Here is a 27,285-nt window from a genome sequence, read left to right as displayed (position 1 = left end):
ATTAGTGCCCGACTGCAGTGAAAGGAGGTTTAAGGTCTTATTCTGATCCTGATGGATGGTGTTCCTCTTTGCCTGTCTTTACAGAGTGTGATTTTACTGCACAGACAGCTAGGCAGGGGCACAGATAGGGAGAAACCTAAAGAGAAGTGTGTGTGCGCACGCTGATGACATTCAATTTGGCACATAATGAGACATGATTTTGCCCGAGTGTCAGAGGAGTATGTTCATTTTCTCTATTAGTTACAGTAGGAATGTTTACTGCAATAAACAACCCTAATACAGTACTTCTTAATACACCATGGTCACGTACGTTTAAATTAAGTTTCCACACCTTTGTAAAATGAGTTACAAAAAAAAAAAGAAAAACAGTAGCACAGTCAGCAAAGCAATGGATTTGTGTTTTATTGTAGTACTCATAGTAGCTCAGACATGTGTATATACAAATACAGATCATTTTTTGTCCATTTTTAATTTTTGTTTATATAATGTAAAAGAGCAGGTTGGAAACTTTCCCCACTGATGGCAAAGTGGGAGCTGAGTTCAGAGGTGAAGGAAGAAAGATAGCAGGTGGTGCGGTGCGGTGGGGGGTGGGGTTATACAAGTACAAGAAGAATGAGACATAAAATGAAGAAGTGGCTCATCAGCAAGAGGCGAGCTGAGAACCCACGGAACCTGGATCGATGATGGGCTTTACCCCGCTAACAATCCGGTTTTGGATTGGTAGAAGGGGGTGCGCTAATCCTTGAACTGTGCCCGGGACCAATGTCTACCGTAGTGACAAGTGATTTAGGGTTGTTAAAAAGGGAGAGAAAGTGAAGGGCCCCGTCGTAGTCTCTTCGACGCCAGCAGCTGTTCCGTGTAAAAGCACAATGGCAGAAAGCGTCTTGTACACAGACCGGGCTGCCAGGGCAGAGGCTGAAGGGCTAAGGCATGGGAAACACTCTTTGCTGCCAAAGAGGGTTGCCGCTTCCCATTCACTGCAGCAACAGCAAATGAGACATGCACACACCAAACTTACAGGTCACACACATTTTTTTTTTCCTTTTCTTTTTTCTTTTCTTTTTTTTTTTACTGAAAAACATCCACACGATGTATACACTCCCAAACACCTCCTCTTGGGAGAGCAGAAAGTGAATGACTAGTCAGAGAAGACAGAGTGCAGCTACATGGGATGACTTCAGTAGATGGATACAGAGAGTCATTCTTATTAAAAAAAAACTTAAAGTTGCTTTTGAACTACAAAATGACTGACCCCACTGTAACCTCACAAAAATGATATTTGTTATGTACATTTGCGTAACTACACAGTTTAATGACAGCACTCAAATGGGGATGCAAAAAAACCAAAAAAGAAATCGCACAACATGAACATGAAAATCTAATACATCATAAAGGAAAAGAAAATAACAGCAGAAGAAAACTTTTTTTTTTCCAAATGATTTTTTTTTAAACATGTCATCAAGTTCATGCGCATGCCACATAATGAAACTGGTGAGATCCTTCTTTTTAAAAAGCCAACAGTCCAGTTATGGCTGATTTTTGAGCTGACCAACATGCTTTCAAACACTGAAGGCAAAAAAAAGTACAAATAGGCCACCCATTAAGTCCCAAATGTTTCTTATCAAGGCAGGATCCTGACATGAAGACGTGGTGGTTGGTGACTGGTTTGAAACATGTAAGAGATGAGCCTCCTGTTGGCTAAAGTCCAGCCTGCTGTTCACCGATACGTGTTCAGCGCCCACAGGTTTCCACTGTGTATTAGCTCAAAGTTTCATTAGGCATTGAGTATCAAAACACACAATGCATCGTTTGAAGACAGTACACACTCCGCAAAACCCCGAGATAATATGGTATTTGTTTGTTTGTTTGTTTTTTAGAAAAGACATAAGAACCAAATTAATACTTTAATATCAAACACTATTTACATCAAGAAGTTTTCCTAATAATAATAGTCATAATCATCATCATCATAACAATAATAATTATACAGATTTAACAATGATGTATCTCATTTTTTTCTTTTGTCCTCCAGAAAGGTACAAAACGGATACTAACCTAACACTACATGTTTTATGGTTGACTACCTCAGGATACACAGTATCCAGTATATAAGTTGATCCTCATTTCCCAGGTTAAGGTGTGTACAGAATAAATCATGACAATGATAGCAATAATGACAAATACCATTGGTAATTAAGTAATTAATAAGAGTACAATTGAAGCTGGTTTCCGATAAAAGTCTATTGTTAATCTGCTCGCAAGCATCCATTTCGAATCATATGCAGTGCTCATTCCCTGTGGTGTTATCCTGAAAATTAGTACCTCATTAAATGGCATGTCTCCTGTCACCCCTCACAGCCGAGCTGCTATTCCACTGTAATAGCATTGTTACCAAAACCCCCCCAAAAAACTAATGGCAAAAGGCAAAGGCAGTCTTTCTAGTAATAAAGACAGAAAAAGGCAGCCACAAAGCAAAACCATTACCATGTGCCTTTGAGACTGAATGTTACTGAACGTACGTTTGTCAGAGAAGGTGTTTGTTCCAGTAGTGTTGAATGGATTCTTTTATTTTTTGTCACTTTGTTTGGATTTTTATTTTTTACTTTTTAGGCACTCTAGTCACACTACCTTCAGCTACTTCTCATGTCTTTCCATCTGTGTGTGTGTGTGTTTCTCTCACTTTAAGTCTTTCTGTCTCCTTCACTCACCAATTCTCTCAAACTGCAAGGTCATTGGTGCTTTAAAACCCCCCACGGCGGAAATCTACCTCCCCCCGAGACCCCCCAGGCCTTCCAGCATCTATTTTTAATACCAGAAATAACTCCCCTTGCCACAACATGGGGTCCACATGCCTGTCATTTTGAACCTCATTAAAGAGTCACTTAAACCAGTAACACAAGAAGCTGAAGGTGGACATGCAATTGCTCCTTTGCTCCTTTTCTTGCTATTTTTCTACATTTCTGAATCCATATTTCAAGACCAATTGGTGCCCTGTTTCTCGTGCAAGAACCCGGCTCTGAAGGGAAGTCAGTTGCCGCACGTTTCCTGTGTGTTCAGACTTCTTTTAAAACTAAGAAATAAGTCAATCTGAAAAGAAAAAGGAAAAAAAAAAACATAAAAGCTTTTTATGCTAACTCACCATGTGCATCAGCGGGAGTTGAAGGAAGCTGAATATCATTATGTCACAGCGAATTCCTTTAAATTTAAGTGCTAACACAAACCTGGCCAGACTAAATAAAGCAGTGCGTTGCCTAGAATTTAATGGATTTTGTTGTTGTTATTCACACGGCAAACACAAGCTATGCATTAGCTAATGCAACGAGCTGGCTCTAAAAAAAATCTCACTTTTACGTAAATCTACTGTATGAGTCAAGGCTGTGGTTACACTTATGGGACAGGGATCCAAGGAAAAATATGGCACTAATAATGGAAATGTATTTTCAAACAGTTTCCCACGATTTCTTTCATATTTCTTATTTAGCTTGATGTCACACAGTACAAAAGTCCTACAGTTTTAGAACCTGTATTATTATAGAGATGTAAAAAATAAAGCTGCAAATCATTTTCAAACAATTCTTTTAACAGTCAATAGAGGGGTGGGGGGGCTGTGGATGCAAATGTTTATGGGAGTGTTAATATTGACTAATTCTCAAACTGAATAGAGAGAACAAATTGCTGCCTAGCTCAGTAAACATTGTATAAAATGACTGTGACCGCTGCTGTGAAATTGCACGATCAACTTTGAGAAGGTATTGATTTTTGATCCTGATATCCGCCGAAACAAAAAAAAATGTCTGGTGAGAAAGTTTCAATTTAGTTGCTTTGTTAGCCAGAGCAATGCTTTGTTGAGCAGACTTTCATGGTTTTTACCTTTATTAACTCAAAGATTCGCTAAACCTTTTAAGTAGCTTATCCAAAATATACAAACACTCTATTTTCAAGGGAAATCTGAGATTGAATGACAAATAATCTTCAGACCGTCTTTGAACCAACATAGTCTGAAGACCTGTTGGGCTAAGGTGCATACCGGGCATTTAATTTTCAGTGCTCAGGTTTATCGTCTTGCTTCTGCTTGAAACTTCACACTTCTTTTCTTACGTCTTTAACTCTTAGCTTTTCTTACTTAATTGAAAAAAACTCTAGACGAACGGAGATGCAAAAATCTTTTTTTTTTTCTTTTAATGACCCAACAGAACAATCAAAATATATTCTGAAAGGCTCCTTGAGAGGTCTCAGGATTATTTGTTTGCGTATGTACAGTCATTTCTAAGACCTAGCATCTTCACTGTCCTACTATGTAAAACTGGCTACTGTATAACAACTCTACTCCTGCTCAATGCTGATGTCAATATTTTTTGTATTTGACTCTGCGGCACTGTAATGTCGTGTGTTATGTAAAGTGTGTGTATATGTGTATGTCTAAACAGCGTTGCCATGACAGAAACATAATGTAAAGGGATGTCAAAAGTCACGGGAAAGTAAGAATCACTATGTGTCAAACAGGATTTGGCATCTTAGTTGAAGGTTTAAGGGGGGGAACTGTTTCTCCCGCTTCTAACATCAACTTTTTTTTTTTTCACTCACAGACGGAGAAAGACCACTTAAATATTTTTTTTTTCTGAAAAAAATAGAGGGTTCCTTGAGAAGCCTGCTTTTATGCCCAAACAAGCAAATGCAATCCACCCAAATCCCACCCCCTACCCTGCAGCCTTGGGCAGGTTCAGGCCACGCTAGGTGTAAATGACCTCCGGGACAGAGGGAGGCGCTATAAAGTGGAGAGTGCTGCTAAGCAGATCAGCATCGAAGCCAGAAGCGGACTTGTTTTCTGGAGGCGTGGCACATCATTTGTTTCACTTCGTGAAGGCTCAGCCGGTTCATGGCTGGTATCGTCTAAAGGATTTAAAGAAAGGAAGAAGAAGAAGAAATAGAAGTGAATTCTATGGTACATGCAGATTTCTCTTAACAGTGCATCATACACACAAAAGCTTATTCAGTGAACATATTCTCAAATACACTCCCAGGCCAGAAAAAAGTCACAATCATCAGGTGGTCCAAGAAAATATCAAGAGTCTGTGACTTTTTTGTGTGTGTCCTGGGCAGTGCATTCACATTTGTAGTGTGAGAATATTTCTTATTTACCAATAATACTTTTCACCAGTTAGTGAAAAGCATAGATGTTTGGGTTTGTGCCATAAAGTCTGAGTTGCCATATGAACTTCAGTTGCTATATAATGTTTCTACTCTCAATGTCAGAAACATTTTTGAATTCATCTCCCAGGTGAGCTGCCCCCTGTGTTTTTCTGGCAGTGGCATCAGTATCTGTGAGCAGCCATGTGCCCACCGCACCATGGGAAAGGAGCTGAACCATGCACAGCAAAGGACAGATAGACAGAACAGAGGACTGGACAGTTACATAACTATACAAAGTTGTGTTTGTGTGTCTGTGTGTGTGCGGTAGAAATTGGGCAGAGACAGGGCGACAACAGCTGACGAATTAATGTTTTCATGTTTCTCCTTTGGAAGGCATAACAGGGAAATGAGCCAAAAGAAGCTTGCAAGATGAGAGCCAGCCATTGAGGATGCAGGCAGGGTTTTAAGACGGGCAAAGGGGGGAGAAGCAGATGGGTATCAAACATGCCCTAGGATGTAGTATTGCTCTGCCTGGACTTGTGTATTTGTGTCCCATTTAGGTATCATAATATCTTATCTTCACGGTGAAGACATTTCAGAATGCAGCAGATCTCATTTTCAAATGACAGAATCCTTTTTTTGTGATCAATGATCATATCACTGTATATATCTATATATAAATAAAAAATATAGACAGTGGGGTAGTCTTTTTGTTATTTCAGACCTTGCGGTGAGCTGGTGCTGGGAATGAGACAACAGCATGTGGGTGATGTGGAGTGTTTCAGTTCAGAGACTGGGTTAGGCTGATATATGAAGACATAAAACTGCTGTGCGTTCTGAGCACAGAAAATAATCAATGCTGTGCTACAGAGCCAACAGCAAGTCAGTCAAGAGTAAAGAAAAAGATTAAAATTTGCCAAATGTATAGCTACTGTGTGGCTGTGCCTACTGCATTCATATTATTTAATGGTTTTTAAAACTGACGTTCTTAGTTAAAATACAGGCAGAAGAATTTTAGTAAGCATAAAGATTGCATGTTGTGGCATTGACCACAACATGCAGCTGGGAATATTACATGAGCAGCATTTTACATCATGTATGCAGCAGCAGTAACGTGACACCACTTTGATATTCTGGAGAAAAAGCAGCTTAAAAGAAGCATTATACAGACAGATAGGCAAGGGCAGATCAGCATCATAAAAGAAAGAGGCACAGAAAAAGGTACACATATACAGATAGCTGGAACTCATACAGAAGTGAATCAAAAAAGCAGGAAGCCATACTAACCTCGTGGTTCTAATGTATTGTCTACTTTGTCGTTTACATCAAAAACGCGGTCATGTACACCTATAGTTTTCACACAGCTGTCTATAACAGAAAATAGGGAGAATGAGAAATCATTAGAGGTATGTGCCAAATAGGTTAGTGACATTTGTAGCCCCCAACACCCCCAAGCCCTCAAAATAAACATCTCAAGCAACAAAGCTCATGGCAACATTCAGATATTCAGATTATTTTATTTGACGTGAATGTCTATCATCATTTTCATGTTTTCAAATTTACTTATTTTTTGGCAAATCAACCAGTGCTGTGATAAGTGAAAGAGCTATGTTCAACAGTGAGCTCAAGGTAGTGAGGTAACCAGACAAGTGGACATAAAGTGCTTTGATTTTCACTCCAACCGGCTACTTCAAGAAGCTCGGTTACAAAGCCCTGTGTTGCACTTACTTGCTGGTCGGACGAAAACTTTGAGCTTCAAGCAGGTTTTTTTCCCATTTTCAGCAACAGTGGAGGCTGGAGAAAATAGACACAGGTAAAAAGATGGTGCTTTCAATACTATATAGCATCAGATATATACAGTAAACAATGAACAAACAATGCAACTGTGTATTTTATCTATTCACACTCACACCCGCAGCCAATTTAGAATCACCAATTAACCTAACCCCATGCATGTCTTATAATAATGTAATGATTGTGTTATGAATATATTTATTTTCCCGTAGACAACAACTAGAAGTGAGGTAATTTATTAAGAAAAACACAAACCTTAATAGTTCGTTTTGACTCGTAAGTGGATTTTATGGCATTAGCTGCGGTTCTTGTGGGATTACAGCTGGAAAGTATTTACAGATGTGCTGAAGAAATCACTCTAGGGAAAGTGGAGTGCTTTGCTCGCAGTTTAATTGTACCATTTTGAGATTCAAAAACTGGCACTAGCTCAATGTGGGATCAACATAATTCTCATCATTTAACCTGGTTAAAGACTCTCATGCAGATACTTTAAATGTACACATTTCTATGTATTCCTATAGAAACACATCAATCTTCTTTCAGGAGCGCAAAGTTCACACAGCGAGGATGTACAGTATGTGCTACATGTGTGGATGGTTTGCGGTTCCTGTCAGGAAATGGATCCCTTCCTGTCAAGTCCACGGGGTGTGAATCTCTCAGCATTAGCTACCATGGTGGTTGTATCACATCCCCTAAAAATATCTCAAAGGGAGCGTGTGCAAACGTGTGTGTGTGTGTGTGTGTGGTTGACCACTAATGGCGTTGTGTTGAGGCACCAGGTGCTGTCTCCTGTAGACGAGGATAGGGGTCAAACACATGTCAGCTGAAGTCTAGTGGGTGAGTTCTGCCTGCATCCATCATGGTAAGATAACATGTAGTAGTTTAGCAATAAATTTTATTGTCTGGGGTCAGAGCAGAAAAAAGAAGAGTCGGCTTTTGCCACTATTGCGATACATTCATGCTATTTACTAGTTCTTCTTTCTATTATCCCCTTCAGCTCCAGTGAGACCATATTGTCCACTAAGGTGTCTTTTCGCATTATTTTATGTTTTCTGTGGATCAGTCTGATGCAGTGAAGTCAGGATTCAATTTCAAAATCGCTTTCCTCCTTTTCCCCCTTTCCAGCACTTTCACTGCCTCTTCTGCATATCCTCTTAAATAACTTTTTTTTATTATTCTATAAACCGCCGTATCTGAAGAATATTTTTCATTAAAAAAAAAAAAAAAACAGTCTCTGTACACATTGCTCCAATGAATGCGCTAGCATCCATTTTTTCTGAAGGTGGTGGAAAAAAAGCCGTGAGCCGTCCCTGAAGCCGGGAAATGTTTTCATTAAGAGAATTATTTCTAATGACTTTCCATCTCATCTGACCCGTTCTTTTCTTGCATTTGCACGCTCTCGTCTCCTGAGTCACCCTAAAATCCCGACGACAGTTTTCTTATCAAAAACACGCCGCATACTCATCCGCCTTCTGTGCAGCTCATCAGGATTTCTCGCTCCCTTTTGATTTTTAACCTCAGCGTTACCAATTTAATGTTGTCACTTCATCAACTGTTACCCGCATCTCCGTCATATATCACTGTACAGGAGAGGTGACCTGAGATCAGACACTATTTTTCACAGCTCAGTTCATATTCAGCAGATGCAGAAGGGAAGAGAGAGAAAGAGAAAGAGAGGACCTTATTATTTCGGTGTGGAGGCAGCCGATGAACGCTAATGAACCTTGGCCGACGTCGCTCACCCACTCAGTCACATACACACACCAGCGCCCACGCAATTTATGTCACTCTTCTTATTGCTGCACTTCTTTATCCTCTCATTCTCAGTGTGCGCACATATGCGCCCAAACAGCCGCACACCATCTCCAGATGTTTTATCTTCATCACTGTTGTGGGCAGAGTTCAGTCACAGCCATCGACACTAGCCACTTAACAAAGGCAGCTGATCATGAGAGAAGTATGGCCCTGATGAAAACAGCAAAGCGCATGTGGGCATCTCTGTCATGCTGTTGGGATGTTCATCGACTTGGCTAGAACATGATATCTGCCTCTTACGCAATAGAAATAATGCATGAGTAATTAATTTTTATGTTATCTTGACTAATATTATGAATATAGAATATGACCATCTAGATTATTTCAAGAGTTGATTAAATGAGTGCACCGATCATGGGTGCACTGCATGTAAATGTACATTTTTGTCTACATCGTAAAGACTGAGCTTTGGCTTTGCATTCTCTTTTCAGTAGCAGCTCGTAATGCTCGCTATTTGATGAGGATTCTGCCACCTGGGCACAAACTGTCCACACCAGTGCCTGCTTATTTTAGATTAACAAGCTGCTGAGGGCCAGCTTATTGTTCTTGTAGGCTGTAACATCAACACCTGCTATTCTGGCTCCCTTCAGGCCCACAATCCAACTATCAATCCATCCAGCCTAAGCAAGTGGCTGCTTTGAAGGACAGAGGCCCTAGATGTACCAAGATGGGATTGGTGAGAGGGAGGTCGGGTTACCTCCACCGTGCCCTGTCCCCTAGCTGGTAATGGCCGGTTCCCTCAGTACACTGCATTATGCATCAGCATTAAGGCAAATGGAATGAAGCAGAATCCAATTACAGAAGAACAAACAGGTGGGCTCAGTGCAGCTTAGGAGCAGTATTGTTTCAATCACAGCCCAAGCCAAGCTTTATTGTAACTGAAATTTTATCTACAAAACACATTTCCTATGTCTTTCACTGGAAGATTACATTCCAGACATGACGAATAACCAATAAATATCTTGAAAGAAAGCTAAAAGCAAAGATGTCTAAATACAGAAGCTAAAATTGACATAGCATATGGGTTATCCATCATCTAGCAGGTGAAATGGGGGGAGGGGGAACAATGCAGGGTGAGTTTTGTTTGTCATTTTGTAAACATCAAATCTGTGTCATCTGAGCTTTTCTCATAACCACTGAACATTTTAAACATTTGAGTGTTTGCCAGTATCAGCACAACCACAAAGCCTAATGCAGTCGGGCAGTCTTTAACTAATTTCTAATGAAAAAGTTTCCTCTTTTCACCCGTATGTTTAAGTTTGCTGTGTTTGTAGTGGTCAATTCCACACACACACACACACACACACACACACACAAAAATCCACTGAACATACTTAGCCCAGATGTCCACCAAAGCTAATCATACTGTCACAACAAACTGTCAGCATTTTATAGAACAGCGTTACGCAGAAAGGCATTCCTTCGGTTTCAGTTACAAAAGTCAAACCTTGCACAGACTTGTACAGGATCATGTGAACGTGTAACATGAATAGCATGATGTTAGCGTGCCTGTAGCCTGTGTCAAGTCTCCAGCTGGTTTTAATAATGGCGCTCCATTCCTTAGATCACTGCTTATTTGTTAGATGGGAGGGGTTAAACTGGAAAGTCTAATGTTGTGTCCAGCTCCGAGCATTCCTCGTTAGCTAATTCTTCAAGCTCGGAGAAAAACAGCCCGTTGGCTTTGTCTTTCATTTAGTAGGATTACCCATGTGAATTACCCCATGCAAGCTTAGAGTGTATGTCCAAAAGTTCAGGATTCTGAATTTACATAAAATTGTGTACAGGGGAGAAGAAACGAAAAGCTTCACTTTCTAAAAACTATATGCCAGCATCTATATGTTTCTTTTATACAGCCTCCTTCCCAGGAATCTGCTATTCCGAGACCAGAAATTACTTGTGGCATCTATTAGCTTTCACTGAAAAAAGAACAATGTTGGACTAAATAAACAAAAGAAAACTTTTAATTCAAGAGACTTGCTTTATTTATTTAATTTTTTAGAGAGAGAATGCTTGCATGACCCCTCTAATAAGAAATATGAACTGTTTCATTGTTCAGAATAATCTCTTCGTTGCAAACAACAGCGCACACTTGACTGTATGAAACACGTGTTCAATAAAGTGTCCATATGCACTGACATACACATAATGGCTAAATGTTCCTCAGAAATTATTCTCCCACATCTTATAAAGCAGCAGACTTAAAAGGACAAAAATGTATCTATTTACAGGCTTTAAAAAAAAAATGTGAATGCGTATGTGTGTTTGCCTTTATACACAGAATCTGTATGTGTGTGTAAGAAGATGGAAGAGACTATCGACTGAAGAGGCCCATTAACCAGATGCTACTACAGCGAACACACAATGGGAGGGAATGAGGGAGCTGAGGAGCAGTAAAAGAGGAGGGTTTGGATTCATGCATCAGAGGGAACATAAACTTCTCCCCCTGGTGATAGCTGGCCTTTTGCTCCTTCCTTGTATATTTCAATCGTTGGCAAAAGTGCACCAAAGTCATTCCTTTTGCCACTTGTGCAATTGGGACAAGGTCACAAGCCATGAGGAAAACACTGAGAGAAATATAAGTTGAGAAGGGGAAGTTAGATGCAATCAATAACGCCTAATTATACAGTGCAACACTTTCCTCACACTACTGAATGTCAGAGCACTTGTGTAAGGATACAATTATTTCCTTGTCAAAGTGCATCCAGCATCATAATTTTGTGGAAGACCACATAATGACGCTCTTACAAATTACTCTTGTCGTCTTGAAAATGAAAAGCGAGTGATTGAAAGTCTGAAAACCCTTCAATTTCATCAACCGATTCATGTCTTTGCACTCAAATTACAATAAAATGGATGATTTATTAATCTATGGTGGAGTTCGGCGTTTTAAGGCAGTTACAGAATAATAAGTCTGTGCATAATAATGGTTCATTACTACACTTAGTGTCTCACGTAGGATCATAATATTATTGTTATGGCCAAGTACCCACCCACTGAATAAATGAGCAAAATTGTGAGGCTCTGTGTGTGTGTGCGCGAGTGTACAGTACAGTAATGTGTGCACTGTAACAACGGAAGAATAAAGGAGAAAAATATACAAGAATTAACCAATTAAACACAGTCGCTTGCAGATTAACACTGTACTGTGCTACACAATGGTTATAGATGTTTAGGTTTTTATGCATCACGCAGTTAAAAACTATCCTGAGCAACGAGTCCTGCAGTAGATACCGTGGCGATAAAGAGCCCTCAGCTCAACATTATCATTTCAGTCTAGGATTACGTGAGGAAACAGAAGCAAGGGAGGCAGCCTTAGTGGGAGTTAAGCAAACCCAATTTGCTTTTAGCAAAACCTTTGCACAGTACTATATCTGTTAATGGTTTAATGGCCAGGGATAGAATGTCCTTGACTTTGGGATTGTGAATCATAATCAGTTCCTGAAGATGGCTGTTAGGTGCATGAATCATAATAGGTTGAGAGGAGCCGTGTGCACTTTGATTCACAGCCCTCGCCTGCCCTATTTTTCCACTGATCTCTTGGCTTTTCACAGCCACTCTGTTTTCTGGCAGGCGTTGTGATGACTACTTTAGGGGCGGTCAAACTCGGATAACTTGATTAGAGACTTTTCTATCTCGCCTTGCTTTCTCTGGGCTGTCAACAAGTATGCCATGAGTTCACTCATGGTCTATTATTAACCAAGTCTGGCCAACAGGCTAGCTAACTGATTGACTGTTTTCAATTTATTTTTTTTAAAAAAAATGGATGCCTGAAGTTCCAGTGAGCTTGTCATGACCAAAACCAGTTTATTTTTGCGTTATTGGATCTCATCCAAAACATGTGCAGGCTTGTTTCCACGACTGGGGAAAAAAATAAAAAAAGAAGCCATCTGTAAGTCAAAATGTGTCATTATTCTGTCAAAAATTTAAATTGGGTATTTCAAAATATTTTTTTGACTGAGTTAAGACTTTGAGATAGTAATCCAAAACTTCAGCTCAGCTCTGCCTGGCATTCTTTTTCCCATAGAACCCAGCACATTGAATTGACACATTTACCAATGTGTTTGATATACAGATAGAGATAGGTAACATATTTGAGAAATCTGTATCTTCATTAAGGCACCAAGAACACCCAGAAGGACTTCGGTCATGAAATACTGTAGACAAGAAGATAGAAAAAGCATTTATTTATGTATGTTTTCGGGGTGGCTGTAGCTCAGGAGGTAAAGCGGGTAATCTACTTATTGGAATGTTGATTGTTCAATTCCTGGCTGCTCCAGGTTGAATGTTAAAATCCGTACTTTGACAGAAATATCTTGGGTAAGACACTGAACCCTATTTGCTCTATTCAAAGTGTGAATATTGGGTACAAAAGGCTTAGAGTGTAGTGGGGGGGAAATTCTGGTGTGAATAAGGCATGTTTGATAAAGTGCTCCCTGTGCTCAAGTAGAGTGCAAAAGTGCCATATAAGAACCAGTCCCTTTACTGTTAACCATGTTTTTGGAGAGCAAATCATTCCACAGTCTCTTATTAGTAGTAATTTAGTTTTTGAATACTCAAAATATGTATTAATCACTTAGAACAAATAATCAAACAATCAAACCTATGCATTTGTATCTGTGGCATGCATTCTGGGAGGCAAAAACACTGAGCTTATCTAGTGCCAAAGAGGCACAGGGAGGACACTTAATTAAAAAAGCAGTGCCATTGGCAGCTGCTAAGTACAAGCTCCCCAAAAAAAAAAAATCCCTGAATCTGAACTGACTCCTGCAGAAAAGCCGTCGACTTCTGTCTTCTTTGTAAATCTGGGACTTCTAATAAATGTTCTGGTGGTCATTGTGGAAATCGTGGCTCTGTTATTAAGATTTAAAGGATTATAGGACAAATGTTGTGCGATTTGTGGCTTTTTTTAATTTATTTTTTTCACTGAGGTTATTGAACGATGATTTGCCTCCTGTTCTTACGTAAAGTTTGTTAAACGTGCAGTCCCACTGAGTTTGTACTTGAGCAGGTATTCTAACAAGACCCTCGGTGGAAGGCCCTGGCTTCAAACTAATAACATATGACTCTATTATGCTTCTAACAGGCTGAAATGCACACAGCTTAGTGACAGCACACCTTCCCATGTCCACGTTTATATGTCTGTGTCTATAGTGGGGAGTACTGTATTAAACCCAAAGGAGAGGATTAGATATAAGAGAGAGACAATAAATGATATAGTAACCAGGGGAGATAGTGGTGGAATGTATATCCATCTATCAGGATTATAATAATGCATTCCAGACAGTGTGGATCCGGGTGCCTGTTATGTGTATCTGTCCATGTTTATTTATGCAAAATGTGGATGAGTGTGTATACATTTGTGCAAGTGTCGTGTTACTCCATGTTGTCAGATTATTTCTGAATGCCAATGACAGCCCTGATTTTTCATTTGAATGGATGATGCCCGTCCATATGCAGGATACCTCCTTGTACCACAAATGGAACTGAGTTGACTCTTTATCATTATTAGCAAGTCTTCCATAGCCCCGGAAAAACACAGAGCACATACGCCACCCCCGCCTTTATTTCATTTTTGCCATTAATGCCATTTTTCTGTGGCTGCCATTTCCTGCTCTGTCTCTGCTTCTCTCTCCTCTCCAGAGTGGCTTGAAGGATCATGGCGCATCACGGGATTTATGGTCAATCGCGAGACAGCTACAGTCCACGTCTTGAAGAATCTGTTAAAGCTTTGTGTGCATGTAGCAGTCCAGAAAAGCTGAAATATGTCTTATGAGATTTTGTAAAAAAGCCTTATAAATATCAAATGTTTTCTCTTGTTTTTTTAAGCTCGCTATTTATGATCAGTCTTGGCTTTGTGTTGCATTAGCATTTCGCATTTTAGCCTACGGGCATCTGGAGACTGATTGAAACTTTGCTAAATGTTTTTCATTTTGTAATACAGCATGGATATAATCGCCACCGCAGTCTGGGTTTTGATAACGCATTAAACAAGTGTTCATTTGATATCATGCACAGACTTTCCAAAGGACTGTTCGTTTCTGTAATAACCACAAGATAAGACACAAAGATATTATTGATTGTGCGTTCTGTGAGAAGCAGTTCCAGTCTATGAAGGCAAGCAAGTCAAACGGCAAGAAAATGTCTTTTTAACCACCGGTCTGCCACTGCATTGTTACTCCAAGTAGTTTCCTTTTTCTCACAAATCTTGCCTAATAAACATCATAACTCTGCTCGCTCGCTGCTTGCGGTGAGGTGCCGCTGATATTGGATACCTGCCCTTTTTGATTAAAATCACTCTGATACACGATTGTGGATTGTGTCCATATTAGAAAATTGTGCTTGCATCAGCATTCAGCGAGATGGGCTCCACTTAAACCAAGACTGCTCTGTGAACTGTGACCCAAGAAGGGCTCCCGCTGTCCAGGCTTATCCCAGCTGTCATTCATGGAGGCAGACACTTGCAGAATACTGCATTTTGCTGAACTGCTTATGTGACCAACATTGAGATAATCCCCCTCCTGCATCTGAATGTGTTCACCATTATTTACTTTGTTAACTCTGTTTTGCGTTGACTTGTACACCAAGATAAGGCTCCTGACCGACTCTTGTTTTCTTACATCTTTAATTAACTGCCTCAAATGGAGAAAAACAGGATGACGCAAACTACAATGAAGAATTATGACCTCTATTTTAGTGAATTTCCTCCATCCTGCTAGCGTTGATTAAGCGCTTTCTGTTCTCGAAGCAGATGACAGCAGAACCCTGTCTCCTCTCTCTAATTTTATCAGAGATGCAACAAATCAACCTTCGACCTGCATCAAACTCACAGGGCGAAAACACCATTAAGGGGCGTTTTCTCTGCAGGAATATGATTTGACATCTTAATTTTCATCTACAAACAAGATAGCAAATCAATCACGTTGCTGAGGGCAAATTTTTCATCCCCTAGTCCCTCCGGTCATTTGGCTACAGAAAGTTAATAGAGAAAGGAAAAGATTAATATTCTGATACTGTATGTCAGCACCGTTTACATAAAAGGCCTCTGTTGTGTATGGAGACAGACTGTGCTTACTCAAAATGAGTACAAATCTGAGGAATATTGATTGTGAACAGATTTTTTTTTTTTAAATCTAGGATGCATGATAAACTATTACGTCTCAAGTACATGAGCGCTTTCACAGTATTGCTTACCTCAGCTTGTGTGTTCATGGATAGTGACCTTTGCCTTGGGACACACTGACATTTCAGTTGAGAGCGGTTATGCAGCATAGCCAGCTTCAGTGGGTAATGATGCCTAAGATTTTCTCTGTTGGCTATGCCACACTATACATTTACACAACAGTCTAACTATGGAGAATAACAGGTTTTTTCACTTTAAATGGCAAATATATATATTTATTTGAATAAATATATAAGTAAATGAGTGAAATCATGTTTGAATTTTGGATGTTTTGTTTTGGGTTTTTTTTGGGTTTTTTAATTAAACTGTGCCAATTTTCCCCATAGTGTGATAACTAACAGCTAGCTAAAAAAGCCAGATGTACTGCGTGTTCACGTTCCACATGAACCCCACAGGAATCAACTTTTTCATGCTTCAAATAAATCACAAAATTTTGGCACAGCCAGTACTTAGGTGTTCCTAACAAGATGCAGCACGAGCCAGAGTTTAATTAGTGTTTACTCGCGGTTGCACAGAATTTGACAGCAGTCTTTTTCTTTCTTTTTCATCATTAGCAACAATAATGAGACTGGATATTGTCACAAGGTAGTTGGCTAAATCCTATCATAATAACAGTCAAGTTAAATATCAGCAAGATAGTTTCATAGCTGAATAAGCATTCACATCTCAGAAACTATAGGACGTAATATCATCATTATCATTAAAAAGAGCTAAACCGTGTATTCACTTCATTAAATAAGAATGATGGCATTAGACATTGACAAAGTGCTGCAACTGTAACACTGAAAATATTCCTGCAGAAGAGAAAACGCTGCACTAAACGCTATTAAAACTCCAACTTTCTTGGCCAACTCAATCTTTGCTACAGAAATAATGCCATCTTGTCAGGCTCATGGTCCACTAACCCATTTTTTCCATTCTAGGGTTTAGCGCAACATAGTAAGCCCTAACTGAGATTAATAAATGATAATAAACAACAGCTGTAAAACTGAAATGTTATGTTATATCCACACTAGCGCTAGAATTTATCTGCACACCATACAAGAGTATTTGTGATTTCATGTGAAAATGGCAGGCACACTGAATGTGCTCAAAGATTCCCATTCATGAAAAGGTGAGAAGGAAAGATGGTTGAGAATATGCATGTTTTCAGGTGTTTACTTAAAACACAACAAACCCAAGAAAACCAGGTTTATTTATTAGATTTCAGTGCACATTCACTGGATATTTTTGCAATGTAGTTCCCGAAATGTGAGCAAACACTCCATCTGCAAGCAAGATTGGTTTAAGGAGGATGGATGTGTTTCTTCCTGTTTAGATTGCAAAAAGGTTTTGTAAACACATTAGTCTAAACAGCCAATAAGCTGATAGGTATGTTTGTAACACAGGGAATTGAAGCTAAAAAAAAACCTGCTTATTTTTATTGCTTATTTGTGTCACTTTGCCAAATATTAGACACAGAGGGTTAAAGTGAAAATAAATATTTTCTCCATACGTTTGAATGGAGTTAGAGGATTATCTGTAAAACACACGGCAGGCAAAACCCAGCCAGCATCTGGACAAAGTTCAGTGTTTTTGAATAAAGACTCGGCTTGCGAGCATACAGCACATGAGGGAAATCTGCCTGAAAAGCTGACTTCACTTCAAGGTGCCTGTAAAATATTGCAGCTGATGCCCTGGTGCTGATTTGCAAACAAGAAAAGAGACTCCCAGTTACTGCAGCATTTAGTATTTTATTCAGTATTAGAAAGGGAAAAACTGTATGTTAAGGTAAAAATGCAATCCCTGGGAACACTGCAGCGATTAAGTTATACTGTTACGATTTAATTTTGCCACTTTAGTTTTTCCTGCGTTAGAAATTTGTATTTTTTTACTACAATTGAATATCTGAAAAGGTTGCATTTTTTGTCGCGCTGGTGTATTAAGAAGATTCGGTGATCACACTGATGATGATGATGATGATGACAGAAGCTGCCACAGATGAATTGTAAAGATGTAAAAATGTGACTAGCTCTCCCTCTCTCCATATCCCTTCTTCAGCTTTACATCCCGTCTCCTAAAGAGACTGTCCAATCCATTAGCAGCCATCTCCCCTGCTTCCTGTGGACATTCAGGCTGAACACAATGACAGTGGGAAATCACATGTCAGATGACTTCATGGTAGATGACTTTAATATCCGCCACACTAGCCAGTGAGTATATACGCTGAAATCATTCAATAGCCAATGAAGCCGCGGGCCACTAAACAAAATATGGCGTGCTATAGCAGAATGGATGTGTTCCATGGAAGCCCTGTCGGTCGCAGTGTAATTTAATCCAGCCCTTAGGACAAGCATCTCTCAACAGAAATGGGGAAAAAAATTGCAAAAAGAGACTTGAGGGAGTGGATGAATTTTATAACCCTACACTAACCCCTATCAACTCTCCCAAGTCTGGAGACCCCCCCCCCTCCCTCCTGATTTAGTATGTGTCAGTGTGAACTGGCTATAAAAGAAAAGGAAAATCTGGTTACTTTTAACAGATAAATGGCCAAAAACCTGATTGTTGAAAGGCTTCGGGGAAAGATTATTTCATAGACAAGCTTGAGATTGACAGCACCTATTTAGCACGAAAACAATAGCAAACATTAGTGAGATACAGTTATGTTGTTTTTCCCCCTCCCTCCCTTTCTTCTTTTCTTTTTACTCCAGTCCCTAAGAGGAAACACGTGAAAGGAATAAAGCACACAAGTGTCGGTTAGCTGTCGGGTTAACTGCTTCATAAAAGCCTGCCAATTTAGAAAACAGATCGCGGTGTATAGGTAGAGTTCAGCTGTGCTCCTGAGTCATCTTTGGGAGATGAAAACAAAAGGACATGGGATTGTGACAGCTGCGCTGAGCTCCATTTAAGCCGCAGGCTGACAATTACAGAAACCTCTTTTTTAACCTTTCTTTAACCAAGAAAAGTGACTATACGAGTATATAACTCATGTTCTGTCCATGTGCATATATTACTGTAGAGGAAGGACTCGTGCCATTCAGTTCCCCTATTACCTTACTTTGATAAAAGCTCATTTCCCAGGGGCCTCAACTTCAGATGAAGTCAGTTAGGCTCAGTTCTTATGCCAAGAAGCAGACAACTTAACATCGAACACAAGCTACACAGAAGAATAATATAATACAGAGAGCAGGGCACTCCTTTTTGAAAGATACAGTATTGTGAAGCAGGAGAAGAGAGCTATAACTTTCAGACTGTCTCAATTTAACTCCCCTATGAATTCCATTGCCATTTTAGGGAAGAGTTTTCTGTGGTTGACGAGAGCAGTGTGAAAAGCTTAGCTGAAAGCAGAGCATGAAAGCATCTACTCGGATCACTGTAATGCCACCCTCAAAGCTCTGCAGCAAAATTGAGAAAACATAGTTGGGAAATAGCGGCTCTCTCGTGCTGTTGTAGTAGTAGATAAACAGTGGGTCAGGAAAGGGCCTTCCAGGTATGTTATTCCTGTTGAATTACATTTTTTGGGATTCGTATTTTTTCTGTGGATGCTTGGGTTGGTTTTTTTGTTTTTTGAAAATAACAGCTTTTGGAAGTATCACACGACAGCACAGTATTATTATTAATGCGACATTAATATGTAAAACAGCCTAAATCTTGTATTAGTAGTGCCATTTCTTGTTATTTCACTGCTGTTTCTTCTACAGTGTATTGTAGATGTAATGCACAGCATATACTCATTCAGAGCAGGTACTCACAGATGTAATAGTATTCTCTGCCCGGTCTGAACTCAAAGCCCAAGGAGAAGGGAGTGAAGAGCTGGAACTTCTCTGAAAACTTAAGTGGCCCGTTCGGAGAGTGCGGCCTGTTGCATTCCCAGCGTTTAAAGCCTTTGGAGGTGTGGTCACACGTGCTATAGCCATCATAGTTGACCATGTAGAGGACGTAGCGCTCTGTCCGTTCCTCAGGCACTGTGTCTTCATAGTGAGGACAGTAGACGTCAAGGTAGTCGTTTATGCACACATCGATGTGGTAATCCCCACGGTGGAACCTGGTTGGGAAAAAAAAAGAAGGAGGCAGAAAAGGGTTAACCTTCAAAATTATTTTCAATGCAAACCTAGTTTTGAATGATTTATGTGAACACGCTACATCTCGCAGCACTCTTTCAGTATTTGGTGAAAATTTGCATGCACCAACACTCTCATCCTCTAGCATCAATAAATCTAAGTGGGTTGGTTTATCTATAAATCTCTCTCTGTAACAAATATTTACTTGTGCATATGCCTTCTGAATGGTAGCAAAATGAAGTATCCAACTCTCCCTGTAAACATCTTTCCTCAAACAGTTTTCCTCAGAGTTGGAACAAAAAAAAAATACATTTGCTTGAGGATTTTTGTACAGTAAAAAAAAAAGTAGAGTAGAAATGGTCACAGAGATATAGGATGGCAGGATGGTTCAGCCAGTAAATGTCAGTGATTGGAAAAATACAGGGCCAGACTGTCTCTGAGGGCTGTGCAGTGAGGCATTTTTACAGCAGCAATGATCTAGAACAGGCCACGCAGGGTCAGAGGGCTTCAATACATACAGGGAGATTCATCAAAAGGCCACACATTGTCACAGGCTAGCACTAACATGCACACAATCTCACCACAGTCTCTGCTGCCCAACACGCAGCCCTCTTATCTGTGGAATTTTCACATCCTCCAAAATCAGAGAGCATTTTCTGCATTGCGAGTGCTCTCGTTGACCCAGGGTGGAGTGACCCTAACCTCTGGGTCACGAGGGGGTTTGGAGAGAAAATGCCAAACACCTGTAAGCTTGCTAGGGATGCCCCAATTAGGCACACGCACACACTTGAAGCAGAACAGAGTGATAATGTGAACCGCAGAGTTGACAATTCCTACGCAGCTGGCGTGACTGACTCGCTTCACAGAGAAACCAGGTGGCGTGAGGCGAGGCCCTGGTTAAATGTCGTGGGAGCACAACCTTACAAGAGTTTGGATCTTATAATTAAACTTATAATTAAAAAAAATCGCATCTGCTGTCTATGGGAAGAACTCTTCAACCCCCACAACAGGCAAGAAGCGTACGACAGGACAAATTCATTTTATATAAGAATTTTTAGGCTTAGATTTAAGGCACCAAAGCAGCATAGTGACCTTTTCTCATTCAGTATTTTCTTTTCATGTCCATTAAGTATTGTGTATTTCTAAAGAAACAAAAACTGCATGTCTCTTTGTATATGGCGAATAGGCAGTTAGAAAGAACAAGGTCAAATTAATGACAAAAAAAATTCTAACTCATGGTGTAAAATACCATAATACTGCCTTTAAAGGATGCTGAAACCGTGCTTTCACTGTCTTTCCTACCACTTATTTGATTTCTCATTTCGAAAACTCCAGCTCTATTGTTCTGCCTCTAAAGATTGAAGCTCCTATAATCAAACACATGTATTGAAATCCTGCTTGGCTCGCATCAGTCTGCAGTTTATCTGGTCACTCTGCAGAGAATAACAATCACAATGAAAACCAGGCGCCTGATACTGAAGATCAAATAGCCATTTTAGCAAAAAATCTGGTTTTGGGGCCTTTTAGTTGTTACTTTCTTCATGTTGGTGTAATGGAACAATTATTGCTACGATTGAGCAACAAAACTGAACCAAGCCATTTCTCATTACCGCGATCATGTGTGTCCTCTGGCTCTGCGCGGAATATTTGTGTGCACGTGTGTATATTTGAGCATGAGCTAGCATGAAATGCTGTTCTTCTGTGTTTACCCGAGTAGGGTAAATATCAGCATGAGGGTGTTTACAACCAAGGCATAGAGCAACTCATCTGTAACATTTCATTTAAAACATGTCTGTGGAGGTCCAGGAAGAGCCATGCATCTCTCGCGCTGCTTTAAAATGTCACTGCGTTAATGGTCAAATTCTCCCGGTCGCTCCTCCCAGCTTATGTGTATGTGTACATTCTGCGAGTGTGTGAGCAGGAGCGAGAAAGAGTGTTAGAGAGGGAGCCTGTATGCGTGCGTGTGCCTGTGTGTGTGTGTGATGTTTCAGCTGCCCTTCTCTCCCTGCCTCAGCAGTCAGAATAGTGGCTTGTGGCCCTGACTGCAAATGAAGCAGAGGATGTTTGGGTGAGTGAGCACATAAAAAGGGACAGGACAGGCATTTGTAACATGTAACCTACTCAGTCACACACCCACCCACCCACATATACACCCACACACACACACACACACACGTATATGAAACAAGCACAAAACTAGTACAAACCCTCACACACATGCACACCCATTAGAAACAGGCACACACATACATTAGGTGTGTGTTATCAGATGAGCGAGCACCCTGGCACATTGGCAAAGGAACAGCAGTGAGACAGCCAGAAGCTGCTAATGGCACCGAGTGAGAAAGAGACCGAGGGTGAGAAACAGACAGGGAGGCAGAGACAGAAAGGACCTGGTTCCAAAAGAGGGTGAGAGAATACAAAGAAGAGACAGCAAGACTGAACGCAGCAGATAGCACTGCCAGGCTCCTGGTGAATCCACATCTTTGCAGGAGTTACTCAAGCATGCATTCATCATTAAAGGAGATTTTACAAAAGCTGCATGTGCATGGCATGATTGTGTGAGCAGTCAAATCTCTAAAACCTCCATCACCATTCAGGGAAGGACTCATCAAGATGTAGCTTCATGGATTTTTTGTAAAAAGTGTTCATTTTCCTTACGAACTTTTAGAAAAGTCAGTTCTGCTTTGTTCATTATCATGCAATGTTTTGGACGTTTTCCCCAAGCGTACATCGGTCTGTATGTTGGATGAAGAAGCACCAAGATGTTGCTCAAATGTAATGTAAATTTAAAGCAGTGCTTCATTAGCTTCCAGAAGAGTGACAGGCATAACCAAAAAGAAAAAAATCAAGAAGAGCAAAATATGAGCAGAAGGGCAAGCCAACTAATTTACAGGTTTTTCTGCATATGTAAGTCAGGGATATAATGTGTGGAGGGTATAGAATTTTTCAGCCATCTGTCATAACAAATTAAGAGATTTATCAATGATAAAAACCAGTTCTGCTACACTCAAATATAAAAAAGAATGTGCAAAAGGATCATTAAATGATCCAATTAAAATGCATGATTTTGTCTTTAAATGTAAGATAAACGTGCATCTTGTAAAGTATTCAGCAAGTACTCTGAAATTGAAAGAGTGGTGTTTTGGTTCAATCTCCAGCTCCTCCACATTCACAAGAATCTAAACCCTGAGTTGTTTCCAGTTGCAGGTAAACACTCTGCTGTCATTTGTGTGTGAGCGTGTGAATGGGAAACGCACCGAAAAGCACTTTGAAGACCGTTTATTAATGCTAAACATTTACTCCACCCAGCCACCAGAGACGCTTCCCTGTATTTTAGAACAAACTTCTGGCAGCGTCATGAGCTGTAATCTTTTCCGTTCTTCTGAGAAACTGTAGCGGCACAGAACGGCAGCGGAAGCCTTCCAGCAGTAAAATGGCTAGGTAATTAAGGAGCAAATTTGGATAGCAGGCTAATTGTCAAATGGTGATAATTACATGTCTTTGTTATGCCACAGCTGTCCCAGCGAGCTGTGGGTCACAACACAAAGCGAGGAAAATCAGCTGGACACAGAGCATGAGTGTGTGTGTCTGTGTGTGTGTGTCCGTGTGTGTGTGTGAGTGTGAGAGGGAGAGAGAGAGAGTGTGAGGGATAATCTTTATTGCCAACTGATTACATTTTCACACCGCCTCCTCAGGCCCTTTGGGTTAAAACTGAAGGGGCAAGTATTGTCAGCACACACACACACACACACACACACACACACACACACACACACACACACACACACACACACACACACAGAGACACTTGCACATGCAGAGTCACAAACAGAGCAAGTTTGGGAGAGCTGGAACAGTGAAGTGAATTCAGGGTAAGGTGGCAAACCACTGCAGTTGCTGATTGGCTCATTTCCATTTCAATTACACAGCCCAGTGACATTGCTGTGCATACACTCGGGCGCATTCACACTCGCAGAGAGACAAACATACACACAAATACGTACACACACACACACACACAGGTCCTGCGCATGCTGTAGGCCTATGCGCTCTCGTGAGGCACTTCTCTGAGCTGTGCATCGGTAGCTGCAGACAGAAAGCAAGAAGGACAGGGAGAGATAGATAACCTGAGTGAAAGAGAAAGGCAGAGGAGGAGAGCAAGAGCTCAGTGGCAGGCAGAGTGAGAGTAATCCAAACCATCTAACCAGTTGAATAAGTGAGATCCAGTAGAAAGAGGAGACTGCATGGCAGAGCAGTACTCTAAATACTACTGCTCAGAGGTGTGACCCGAAAGCAGAGGCTGCTTCATGACTAACACAGCGTATCAGAGAGGTACGATCATTCTATGTTAATGCTTTGCTTCTGTATTATGAGAAAATATGCTCTAAAACGTGCTCTTCGCTTTTCTTTTCTTTTTGTTTTTTTCCAAGACGTAAAGGGTGAAGACGCAGCAATAACGTGCATCCCAACGTGTGCTGACAAAGAGAGACTGCCACTGGTGTCACGTAAAAATGATCATGACAACACCGATGAACACAAGGAGGCAAAAATAGTGTTAACATTTTATGTAGAAAGAAATCCCTGGAACAACTCTGCTTCATCTTTCTTTTCTTTTTTTTTTTTTTACCTGCACAGACTTTAACAAGAAATGCTAAGATTAGACACTGCTGACAGCTGCATGTATTACAAAGCCAAAGCCCCATCTACCTCAGTACAAAAGATCATCTCTGTTTGTCTCTTCTTCTCTTCCCCCAGTTTTGAAATGTATTTTCTCGCTCACATCCCCTTCTTTCTTGATTTTTTCCGCCTGCCTGAGTTTCTCGCTTTGCCCAGTCCTGCTCATGACCCCAAATCAGATCTATTTACATTATTTCAACACTCCCTGTTGAAATTCAAACATCTGATATATTTTCAATTCAATATCCTCAGGCAATGTTCCGTTGCTTGATAAATCAAATCACAGTAACCTAGAAACTAGAAATGCACTGGGACCTTAAAAGGCAAGTCTTTTATTGTTTTTCCCTCAACTTTTCTCTGCATCCCGTTGACCGTGTGTGTGTGTGTGTGTGCTTACATGTATTAGTGTGTGTGCGTGAGGGTGCGGGTGGGGTTATGTATGTCCTCCTAAAGTGAAATATAATTTGTTGATTTTGATCCAGAGGGAGAATCTGTTTAGCCAAGAGAAGATGAACTCTGACTGAACCCGGCTAGGGAATACATGCAAAAGCCTTTGGAGGGCCATTCAACACATATGTTCCAAACACACAAAACAAACACTTCAAGATATAGTTTTCACACTTGTCTAATTGCAGATGTTTGGTTTGGGTCTGAAGATGAAAGGAGGAGAAGAAAGGCAGTACTGGCAGACAGAAAGACGTAAAGGGAAAGAGGAAAGCGGCTGCTGCTCATCATTCTTGTTGATAACAGCTGTTAGAAAGGGATTTAGCCTTTCCAGCCAGATATTCACCTTCTTATTACTGATGGCAAAGCAGTGTAATGGGGAGAGGGGTGAAGAACTGATAACTGAATCCAGTATCTGTGCTTGACAGTCATCTTGACTGCTATGTTAGCAGTTTGGGACCTTGAGATGGAAAGCATTTTTCTTTGTGTCTGAGAAACTGGCAAAGGATGACAATGCAGCTTTCTTGGTTGCACATTTTACAAGTCCTAAAATTATTTCTCCAGCAGGTTAACACATAAACTGGGCATTGACAACCCTCTGTAACTGGTTATACCAAGCCAGAATTGGGATTGGAGGCTTCAACGAATCATTTTGTCACATTATAATGGAATATGGGACGCTTAAAAAACAGTGTTATTTAGTAAGAATGTATTATATGCAAAATACAATAATGTTGCCGAGCAAAAACCTAGGAATACATGGACATTTGGACGATATACAATACAATAATTACACATCGCCCTGCATTTTCTGGCAGTTATGGGGTTTTTTTTGCCCCATTTGACAACTTTGCAGCAAAGTTGTCATTTTCCTTAGAGAAATGACCACAGCTATAAAAAGGGCACATTGATGAGAGATTCAAATCCCAAAATACTACTGAAGAAGTACAGAGATGGCTATGAAGTTGGAGAGGGGCGCAGTGAAGTCAGAACATGCGAGAAATGTCAACTTGTTGCATGAGCTGACAGCCGCATTCCTCGCTCACTAACTGGTCGATAGGTTTACAACGCTGGGAGGGGTTAGAGGATGAGACACAGTGTCATCAGACCTATAGAATATCATATATTACTGGTATGCCTGCGGGACAGGTGTCTATGAATGCAGGCATGTTTTTATGTGTTCATGCTAGATATCGACTATAATGTGCAAACACATCCACACACACAGAAGTGCATAGCTGCTGGTCATGGTGCATTTTATTGTGTCCATCTGCTGGAGCTTTATGGACGGTGAACTTCAGGCTCAGAGCAGGTGGTCAGCCCAATATAATATACCGACTGTCAGCAGTGAGGGACGTGCCCATGCTTTTCGTCACCTTTCCCACTCCCACGTAGTTTCATTCGTTCGCCTCTCCGAGTCTTTTCTCCCTCTTCATCTCCCTGTCCTTTACTTCCTCACTCTTTTTCCCCTCCCGCCCACCTCAACCCCTACCACCCCTTGACTGTGATCTTACAATATTCATTTCTGCCATTTATGTCTGTCAGCAGTCATTTTGCCCCAGGGAGACAATGAATTAAGAGCAGTGACAGACAAGTTCTTGTTCTGCTCTTGGTGCTGAGTGAAACAGCAAGATGTAGGGCTCCAGTAAGTGTTTGATGTAGTCTGCATCAGCATGCTGCTGCTCGAGTCCAAAACAGAGGGGGGAGAAGAAGAAAAAAAAGACAGACAGATACTTCCTCTGAGCTCATCTACTCACTCCTCTGCCAAACAGCCGTTTTTATGGATGTGTAACACTGATGTGTAAAAGCGATATGTGTGAGCGAATGGCTGAATATGTCTATGTGGGCCTGTGTATATCTGTCTGTGTGTAAAAGGATTTCTTTATGTCTCTCCTCATCACCAAGGGAGTCAGGGAAAAATGGCACATCCCCCAACATCCTGTCAGACCCTGGGGTCATTTTTCTGAATCACTGCTGCCCCAAGCCCACTTCAATCCCTTTGTAAATACTGTATACTTTGACATGTTTACTGGGTCCAGAGTGGAGTGTGTGCTTGCCTGTAGATGCATGTGGGCTTATTCATGGTCACACATGGGCAGTTGCTATCAATTAATGGCCATGTATCATTGAGTGGTGAAATGTGTTGGCCATTAATCATTGGTCATTGTTTTATAGTGACAGGGTATTTGGCAGCTGAGACAG

General features: G+C 40.6%; 1 protein-coding gene across 2 annotated transcripts in view; it reads right to left on the bottom strand.

Moving 5' to 3' along the window:
* Window positions 1-372: 372 nt before the first annotated feature.
* Window positions 373-27,285, bottom strand: part of efna5b (ephrin-A5b) — a 109,601-nt gene continuing 82,688 nt past the window's right edge. Inside the window, exons 2-5 of one of the 2 annotated variants that reach the window (XM_026188778.1) lie at window positions 19,651-19,943; window positions 6,859-6,924; window positions 6,418-6,498; window positions 373-4,890 (exon numbers count right to left, since the gene is read on the bottom strand). In XM_026188778.1, coding sequence (XP_026044563.1) covers window positions 4,766-4,890; window positions 6,418-6,498; window positions 6,859-6,924; window positions 19,651-19,943 — 565 coding nt within the window. In that variant the 3' untranslated portion in view covers window positions 373-4,765. The remainder of the gene's footprint in view (window positions 4,891-6,417; window positions 6,499-6,858; window positions 6,925-19,650; window positions 19,944-27,285) is intronic. The other variant, XM_026188779.1, reaches the window with a different exon arrangement.

The sequence above is a fragment of the Astatotilapia calliptera genome, chromosome 12, assembly GCF_900246225.1.
Source record: "Astatotilapia calliptera chromosome 12, fAstCal1.2, whole genome shotgun sequence".
NCBI lineage: Eukaryota > Metazoa > Chordata > Actinopteri > Cichliformes > Cichlidae > Astatotilapia > Astatotilapia calliptera.
The sequence above is the reverse complement of the archived record's forward strand: the minus strand, read 5'-3'. Positions and strand labels throughout refer to the sequence as shown.